This window comes from Dunckerocampus dactyliophorus, chromosome 7 (assembly GCF_027744805.1).
Source record: "Dunckerocampus dactyliophorus isolate RoL2022-P2 chromosome 7, RoL_Ddac_1.1, whole genome shotgun sequence".
Taxonomy (NCBI): Eukaryota; Metazoa; Chordata; class Actinopteri; order Syngnathiformes; family Syngnathidae; genus Dunckerocampus; species Dunckerocampus dactyliophorus.
The window spans coordinates 8856158-8865747 of record NC_072825.1 but is presented as its reverse complement, the minus strand read 5'-3'; the positions used below and the strand labels follow the sequence as shown (position 1 = coordinate 8865747).

The following is a 9590-nucleotide window of genomic DNA, read 5'->3' as shown; positions in this document are numbered from 1 at the left end:
AATTTGAATAAAATTCAGGTAGATTTTTTTTCTTGTAATATTACAACTTTATTGTCATAAATTAATATTCTCCTCATAACATTACAACTTCCATTTTTCATATTCATTACTTTTTTCTTTATTTTCCTGTTACAAATTTTATTTTCATAAAATTCTGACTTTTTCCCATACTTGGATTTCATTCCTATAAAGGTATGACTTTTTTTGTAATATGGCGACATTATTAAAATAACAGATCTTTTTTAGTAATCCCACTGTTTGTCATGAAATGCAGACATTTTTTGGTACCATTTCCTCATTGTTTTAATTATGACTTTTTTTTTTTTAATTGTGGTTTTGTGGCCCTAATGCTGTAATTGAAACACTAATTGAAAAACATGAACGGATTTTCCCCATTGCCAATCAAACGTAGTAATGGAATTACTGCAGTGGGTACTTTAATAATAGGGTACCACTATGTTTGTACTGCATACTTAAGCTATTCTGGTGTACTTTTGACAATGAAAAACAAATATTGTAAACAGTATGATTGGTTGTGTTGAAACGTACCGATGCTCAGGGCCCAGATCTTGACGTTGCAGTCGGCCGAGCCGCTCAAAATAAACCTCTCCGTGTCTGCCAACGACAGCGACCAGGCTGTGGAGAAGGGGCAGTGAAGGAGGAGGAAGAAAGGATGGATGGAGGGTGGGGTGATCGGGGAGTCGAGAGGAGAGGATTACATAACTGTAATTAAGTGCTGGTGTGCAACATCAAGTGAGACAGTTACACCACCGCCACGTTTTATGATTATTTATGGTAATTTCAGTTAGAAGGCAAGTGTGTTTAATGATGCGGGGGCGATACAGGAGCCTAGACGTATAGAGAGCATGAGAGTTCAAGTCATGGCTGTCTGAGGCCCTCGTCACAGACAGACAGGAGTCTTCTGGGCTTATTTCTCTTTGGACCTGATGTGATGAAGCGCTCTTATAATTACCACACCGCTGAGACACATGTAGGAGGTGGAGCACTGAAGTGTGTGTGTGTGTGTGTGTGTGTGTGTGTCCTCACCAAGCTTCTTGCAGTACTCAGGGGGAGGAGCAGACAGGCAGGTGACCCCGCCAGTGTGACCCCCTAGGTTCTTGTGCTCTGTTGCCGTGGGAACGTGCCACACTTTGACGGTGGTATCTCGGCTGGAAGGGGAGAGAAAAATAGGGGAAAGATGAAGTGAGTGCAAAAAGAGGATGAAAACAGACAGTAGGAAAGTATTGCTGATTAGAGTGTTACACGCAGGCTAATGCAGTGCAATGTAAGGTAATCGATTCATATTGTTGGATATACAGAATGCAGCACACAATGTCGTTATTCTTACTAAACGATTGCAATATGAAAAAATTCACATGCTTTCATAATGCTTTCATCTTTATGCTTCACTGATGTGTTTCATCCAGCATTGAGATTTCTCACTTAGTTCAGCTGTCCTTGAGTGCACAATAGCTGCTGTGAGACGCAAAAGGGAAACATACCGTAATTTCCGGTGTACAAGCCGCTGCTTTTTTTTAAACTTTGAACCCTGAGGCTTATCCAGCGAGGCGGCTAATTTATGGCTAAATTCTAATCTCATGACATCTCTTTTACTTCAGAAATACTACTAATTTTATAAATGCTGCTTGCGAGTCAGTGAGGAAACAATAGCTCTTTCTTTGGCAAGAGCCAATCACGAGCTATCAGTGCACTCATAACGAGCTCCCATTGGGAATCGCAGGAGGTGATTATATATAACAGTATAACAATATAACAGTCTGACTCACGGGGTTATCTTACAAAGAACGCTAAACTCATCACATAGCAACTTAACACTCAAAAGGTATACCTGAGGAAATATACAAACATGCACCAATATGAGTTTAAAATGAAATGTTTTCCCATAATGCATATCATATGAGCAACACAATCATTGGGGTACTGCAATGACGTCAGCCTCCCTCTGGTGGACAGACACAGCATTGCAGTACCATCCATTCATTTTCTATGCTGCTTGTTCTCCAACAAAACCCTGGACTGGCTAAAGCCAGTTTAAACAAATATTCCAACAACTAAAAAAGGGAAGTTTACACAAGCATCTTCATCAGTTCATGCTCAGACTAGATGGGACAGCTCTAGTCTGAGGCTGGTGCAAGATCCAATCTATTTATCCTCTGTTAGCGTCACATTCAGATGTAATGATGGTTATGGAGCCATCTGAAACCAAGGTGGCTATGTGTTGTTTATTTCTTCGAGGCTAAATAACTGAGTCCTTTAGGAAGGGACGAAAGGACAGCATTGTACGTGGGAGAAAGGTGGTGTCATAGACCCCCCGTTCAGAGATGGTTTCCCTACCTTAAATTTGGTATCACATGCTAGGTACAGAAAATATGTTCTATCAGTCGGGATTTCCGTGTAATGTTTTTGCTACATCTTCTTTCTGTAGTGTTTCTCCTACTCGCTGGTCTTTACCTGCCAGAAACCACCAGGTTGTCAACAGCAACCACACAGGTGATGATGTCATTGTGACCTTCCAACAGCCTCAAGCGGAACTTTGCTTTCTGCCAACTCGTTTTAAGGGACGTGAACTCAGCATCTGAAAGAAAAGGATGTGCATAGTTGGGCAACATAGCGTTTGTATGCTGTAGTTAGCTGCGAGGATACAAAATGAGTGTGTGCAGTCTTAACATGGTTAGCTGTAATGCTAGCAAAAGCATGTATCATCTCATTTTAGATCCTAATCAGGTCACTAGCTTGTCATCCATCCAGCTCCGGCCCACCTTCCTGCCCCTGTCGCCGCCCCCCGTCGTCATCGTCGCCGCGGTCCGGACAGTCTTCTGACATGTCCCGCCTGTCGTGATGTGACACCGTGGCAGTATGTGTCCTTTCCTGCCTCTGGGCTGTCTTCACCACCCCTCCTGTCGTCCTCTGTGTGGCAAGCAGCGCCGGCCCGTCTTCACATTTACACTTTGCATCTTCGCCCCTCAGGATCTTTGAGGCCGGAGGCGTTTGTGATGGAAGGGCCTCGGGGGCGTCCTCCCTGTGCCAGTGAACAAAACAAGGGTGGAATGACTAAGCAGGAAGGATGGAGGAGACATCTATTAGGGGTTAAGTGTTGACTGGATAGGAGGACTTTTTCTACAAAAGATGTTTCATAACGCTATTAAATTTTTCGATGAAAATCTTTCACTATTATATACAGATATTTAATGAAAACACTGTTCACCCAAATATAAGACAACCCCTTAGTTTTGGAAAAATAAAAAAAAAATAAAAAAAAATTTTTTGGTATAGTACAATGAAAAAGCTGCTCGACAACTGATGACTCTGCTTATGTTCATCATTAGCTTAAAATTAGCATCATAATTCATCTGTTGTTTGCTAACGTGAGACTTTTTTTCCAACGTGTCTTTGTGTCATGGCTGCATCTCTTCGTGTCGCTGATGTGTGTGAGGGACAGGAAGAAAACCTCCGACTCTCTTTAGAGAGAAGTCTTTTGATGCCACCCGTTTGCTAGCATGTATAAATAGACCACAAATAAAAGGACAACATGTCTTTTTTCAAGTTATTTTTAAATATATAAATGAATTACATATATTCATAGTATATTTATTTATTAGAATTTCAATATCAATCACTGAAAGGGCGATTTCTGTTGCTTTCTTTCTGGAAACTCCCTGTGTGGAATTAATCCACTGTAAAAGTTTTCTGTCCAACTGCTCGCTAACTTTCTTTCTCCGCCCTCCAGCAAGGCCCACTACTCTCTAGTCACTAGTCTGGACGAGGCAAATTATTACTTTGTTTTTTCTCCAATCCCTAAATCTTTTCGAATCAATGTTTAGCAGCTCTTGCTCAGAAAAACAATTTCACAAGAAACTCCACCATAAATGTCAACTTTACAGATGCCTGCTCTGCATGCAGCGTATATGTTGCAATAAAGACGTCCACCACAAAGATGGCGGTATGGTTGATCCTCGCCTATTCGCCGTTCGGCATTCACGCCCTTGCATATTGGATTGATTTTCTGTGCTTTAAATTGTGACTAATTAGGTTGTTTATGGCCACTTAAATAGAAAATTGTTTGATGGCGCTATCTGCAGGGTAAAAAAAAAAAAAAGTGCTGCAGCTATGAATCTAGCAGAGGACTCGGTCTCACAAGTCAGTTCACTCACGATTCAAAGATGCTTTGGCAAGACAAGCTTTAAGCACAATACTGTATACTGTATGCTTGCAATTGTTTCTTAATGTGTAAAACTCCATTGAAAATATTATCTATTAACCGTGAAAGCATATTATCAGGTTTAGAGTATCAAAATTAGGCATTTTTATGAGTTTATTATGAGTGCGCCTATTATTTGTGATTTTCCGACATTTGCGGGGGGGTTTGGAATGTAACCCCTGTGAATAGGGGGCATCTACTGTAATCACAGACTACTAGTGACACCAGTAGGAATGAAAACGGTTCATCGATAAACGATGACAATGTTTCAGAAGGTTATTGGATGTTTTATTGTAATTAGCGTATTTAAACGTCATCATTTTACGAGAATACATTTGTAATAGTACAAGTCATATTATTTCAAGAATACATCATTTTTGTAATTGTCATATTTAGACAATCTTCAAATTCTGTCTTTTTTTGTACTACGACGTTAATAAAATTGCTGTTTTTCATCGTAATATCACGACTTGCAACTCAAAATGATGACCTCTTTCTTGTAATATTATGACACTATTCTCCTAAAATTACTTTTAGAATACTTTTAGGGGTGTCACAAGATTAAAACGTGATAAGACTGAAAAGTATCTCGTGATAAAAAATGAATAAATGAATCATCACCAATCTCGTGTATCGTCTTGTCTCGTGAATTGAGTGTCTTGTGTCACCCCTCGTGCTTCCACAACGGCACAGTTACAGTGATATTTGCCGGGTCCTGTATAAAAGGCACGCAGATGAATAAATACCGGGTTTCAACCAGAGGCGTAACAGCACGGTATGGAACATTTCCCACCCGGAAGTTCGTTGAGGGAGGGGCAGGAAGTGTAACTGCCTCCTAATATTGTCACGCGTCTACTCTGTAAATAAAAAGAAGCAAACTATAGGTGTGAAAGGTGCGAAGGTGAGTGTGAATGGTTGCCTCTTGTGTCAGTCCTGTGATTGGCAGGTGATCCGACCAGGCTGTACCATGCCTCTCGCTTCAAGTCAGCTGAGATAGGCTCCAGCATCCCCGGAAAAAGCAGGACGGATGCACGGTAAGCTGCACATACCTGTTGCTGGGTCTCGAGTGATTCATTACTTAAAGCCCTTGAGGGTTTTTTTTACAGTAATCCCTGAATGATGTTGAACACATGAGCAGGAAGAACTTGTGTTCTGAAAGACAGTGTTTGACCTGCTGTGTGTTTTGGAATGATACACACACACACACACACACACACAAAAAGATCAAATGCTTCCCCACGTCAATGTTTTGACTAATTACGCCTCTCTCCATCTGCCGATAAGGCCCACTCGCTTCCTTACACATGTCTTTTCATCTCTGACTCCTCGCCGTCTGCCTGGATCCCCAGAGTTCGCTGCGGGCCACAGAGCTGCAGCTGAAGCTCAGCCAATCTGCGACGCAGCTCCTCCTTCCTGGAGATCTGAGAAGAAGAGGAAGCCAAATTGGCTGTAAAGCAAGCTAGCGCATCCACAAGTTGTTGATATGCACAAGTGATGTACACTCCTTCTGTGTTCATTTCATGTGGCAGCAACAAGCGTAAGCGTGGTGGTGCGTCTCTCACTCCTGTCTGACTTATTATTGCGGATGAATTAGGCCAGACGATTTTGCATTAAGTGTTTCTTTCTTGAGTTGGAGGAGCTCTCTGCCTATCCATCACAAAAAGGTCACCTGACTCATTCATATAGATCATATAGGTCCATATAGTTTGCCGTCATACCTGTTTTATTTTGCATTTCTCATCAAATCAGCCACCGGTTCTCAATTATTCACGCCCCCCATATAATTGCAAAACTACAAAAACATGTTTTTTGTTAACAAAAACGGCCTGCAGGGCAGAGTTCCAAGACCAAAACCACTGCTGAACAAACAAACATTCAGGCTTGTCTCAATTTTGCCAGAAAACATCTTGATGATCCCCAAGACCTTTGGGAAAATACTCTGTGGTCTGACGAGACAAACGTTTTTGGAAGGTGTGTGTCCCATTACATCTGGTGCAAAAGTAATGCCGCATTTTAAAAAAAAACATCATACCAACAGCAAAATATGGTGGTGGTAGTGTGATGGTCTGGGGTTGTTTTGCTGCTTCAGGACCTGGAAGACTTGCTGTGATAAACGGAACCATCAATTCTGCTGTCTACCAAAAAATCTGAAGTCCAGCCATCTGTTCGTGACCTCAAGCTGAAACAATCTTGGGTTCTGCAGCAGGACAATGATCCAAAACACACCAGCAAGTCCACCTCTGAATGGCTCATGAAAAACAAAATGAAGACTTTGGAGTGGCCTTGTCAAAATGCTGACCTGAATCCTACTGAGATGCTGTGGCAAGACGCTTCATGCTCGAAAACCCTCCTACGTGGTTGAATTACAACAATTCTGCAAAGATGACTCATTGCAAGTTATAGCAAAGGCTTGATTGCAGTTGTTGCTGGGTGGCCCAACCAGTTATTAGATTTAGGAGGCAATCACTTTTTCACACAGGGCCATGTAGGGTTTTTTTCTCCCTTTATAAAAAAAAATATTTTAAAACTGCATTTTGTGTTCAGTTGTGTCATTAACTGATATTTAATTAGTTTGCTGATCTGAAACATTTAAGTGTGACAAACGTGTGAAAAACATTTCACACCACTGTAATCTAATTAAAAAATAGTTACTAATATTTCTATAAGCATTTTTTTAACACATTTTAATGATATTGTATGAATTTACACATAATAATAATATAATAATTTATAATAAGAAAAATTTATATAGTTTTACAATTACAATCAGTGCTTTCTACTCTGGTATTTTGACACATACTGTATATGTATATTGTGTAAAGGTGGATTTAATTAGCTATATGCATAAAAGCATTTTTTAAAATCTAAAATGCAAGCAACTGACCCCAGTACCTGTTTTTATGTAATGCTATATATACTGTATATACAAAATATATATATACAGTATATTAGTGATTTTACACATATTTATACATAGAACATACGCTAAATTATACTTTATATGTAAATTAATGATGCTTCGCCGTCAGAGCCAGTTTCAAACTTTGCAAAATGTAACAATAAAATTTGAATACAACTTTTGCATTACTCCTTATTACGTGTGTTTTGCAACTATGCTAAATATAGCCTAAAACAAATACAGTAATGTATATTCTTGAAATGCTGCAAACAAACATGCGCCACAAAAGTGTTTAGCATTGAAAGCAGATCAATGAGCCCATGCTGTAGCCCACAAGTGAATCTCTCTTACTCCCAGGGTTACACTTCCACACACACAAAAGCACAGCGATATACAGTAGTGTAGCTGCCCTGCTAATTACTCTGCACATTTGTTGACGTGCTGACACAAAAGCTGCCAAGTCGACTCAGTCCACTTTATTAATTCATACTAATCTTAATTTTCAACATCACTTCATGCATCATCAGCATTAAAAAGCTGGCTCGTGTTTAAACAAATACAAACAGCAAAGTAGTATTTTCATATATTGGCAGTTTTATAAGCAAAATACTGGATTTTATCCGCAGCAAGGTCAAATAGACGGCCACCGGGGTGCATGTTTGTGCTAAATCAGGGGAGTGCTATGATTTGTTGTGATGTGATCATCAGATATTTTGTTTTTAGTAAATCCGTTTATGCATGTAGATGAATGTTTTCAATAGTCATAGAAACAAACGGAAAAGAAAGGCGTGTTCTTGTACCTTGAATTCTTCCTCTGGTGTGAGACTGATTTTTATTTCCAGGTTCTCAATCTGCCTCAACTTCTTCTGCAGCTTCCTCACCTCCCCCATCTGGGCTTTCAATACTCCTCTGCTTGTATGACTAACTAGCTTTCGAATTGGGATATCATGTGAAAGAAATCATAATAAAAAAAAGACGTAGGATGGTGATTTTGGGGGAAAAAAGGCACTAAGCGGATTTGGATAGAGAGAGCTCTTGTGGGAATTAAGGCTGTTTGGGGAAACGTGTCGCCGGATGTTGACGAGTTACTGAAGAAGTGTCGAGCTGTGCCTACAGCGGCACTCTGTGGATATGTAGTGAACTAAAGTCCGACTATTAAAACTATAGAAAATATCTATACATTTGCCACAATTTATTATTATGATTACATGTTTGGATAATACATGCAATTAAAATTAGCAGGACCCAGTTCACAGTCCATAATCAACGCAATATACAATAGTGTATAACAACATGTTAATTATAATTAGCATTCAGGCATGGTCATTTATAGACCATTTCATAAAACAGTGCAATTAAATGCGATTTACATACACAAAAGAGCAAAACAGGGAAACAAAATATTTTCATCAGAAATATCCGTGTAATGAAATTAATCAATGAAAGAAGATACAGTTTGTTTGTCTATATGTGCCCTGCGATTGGCTGGCGACCAGTCCAGGGTGTACCCCGCCTCGCGCCCGAAGTCAGCTCCAGCATACCCGCGACCCCAGTGAGGATAAAAAGCGTAGAAAATAAATGGCTAGATAAACGATACAGCAATACTGTACAACTTACAATGCGGAAAGACTAAGGCTCAATTCAGTCCTTGTCGCATTAAAAGAAACGTGTCCACACGTTAATTGTTAATATAGTCAAGGAAAAGTAGTTTTATTAGTGGAATGCGGTAATTTGCATTCACAGTAGACGAGAATTCTAACAAGTTATTGTTTTTACCACAGTACGTGAATGCAGCACTATACGTAATTACGCGATATAACTGCGAAGATAAAAATGATAAAACATTAAATTATAGTTAAATGATTGAGGGTCACAAAAATACAGGATAATCGGGTAAAGTAAAAACCAAGAGATTTAAACGTCTCTCGTTTAAAAAGAGGTGCCATTTTGTTACCGGACGTGATGTCACGACGTTGCACTCCTTTTGTCTGACGACCTCATCCGGAGGAAGTAAAGCCCAGACGAGGCAGCCACTTCATCGGAGGAAAAAAAACTAAAAAAAAAAAAAAAAAAAAAGAGGGAAACGAAGTTCCATCGGTTTTGTGGGAATTATCGACACAATATATCCATTGTGTCCAAGTAGTGGTCAACAATCGGAGCTACGCGGGAGGGAGACCGAGGAGTGGACGGTAACCGGTAAGCTTTTCTTCACGCAAGTGTGTGCTATTTGTTGCTACATTTGCATGACTCTGCAGGCGCCTCACTCACTGCGCTGCCGGAAGTGTGTGTGGACCTTCTCTTGTTTTTTTCACCCCGTCGTACCTTTTTTTCTTTTTTTTGCTTTTTATTTATGTCTAGCACCGGGACACCATCGAACACACACACACATACATACATACATGCACACACATTTAGTGTTCATTGCTAACTGTATGCTAATCAGCACGTCGGGCCTGATTAGCTAACCCTACA

At 40.1% G+C, this 9590-nt stretch overlaps 2 protein-coding genes across 5 annotated transcripts in view; one reads left to right on the top strand and one right to left on the bottom strand.

The window, feature by feature from the left end:
* Nucleotides 1-9385, bottom strand: part of si:ch211-154o6.3 (uncharacterized protein LOC563854 homolog) — a 15613-nt gene extending 6228 nt beyond the window's left edge. Inside the window, exons 1-6 of the mRNA XM_054780777.1 lie at nt 7919-9385; nt 5522-5640; nt 2781-3040; nt 2473-2596; nt 1048-1169; nt 550-636 (exon numbers count right to left, since the gene is read on the bottom strand). Of these exons, the coding sequence (XP_054636752.1) occupies nt 550-636; nt 1048-1169; nt 2473-2596; nt 2781-3040; nt 5522-5640; nt 7919-8008 (802 nt within the window). The 5' untranslated portion in view covers nt 8009-9385. The remainder of the gene's footprint in view (nt 1-549; nt 637-1047; nt 1170-2472; nt 2597-2780; nt 3041-5521; nt 5641-7918) is intronic.
* Nucleotides 722-9590, top strand: part of znf384b (zinc finger protein 384 b) — a 25892-nt gene continuing 17023 nt past the window's right edge. Inside the window, exons 1-3 of one of the 4 annotated variants that reach the window (XM_054780773.1) lie at nt 722-5253; nt 6119-6190; nt 6309-9314. The gene's annotated coding sequence lies outside the window, so the exon portion shown is untranslated. Of the gene's footprint in view, nt 5254-6118; nt 6191-6308; nt 9315-9590 lie in introns of those variants that run through there. The other 3 variants (XM_054780774.1, XM_054780775.1, XM_054780776.1) reach the window with 3 other exon arrangements.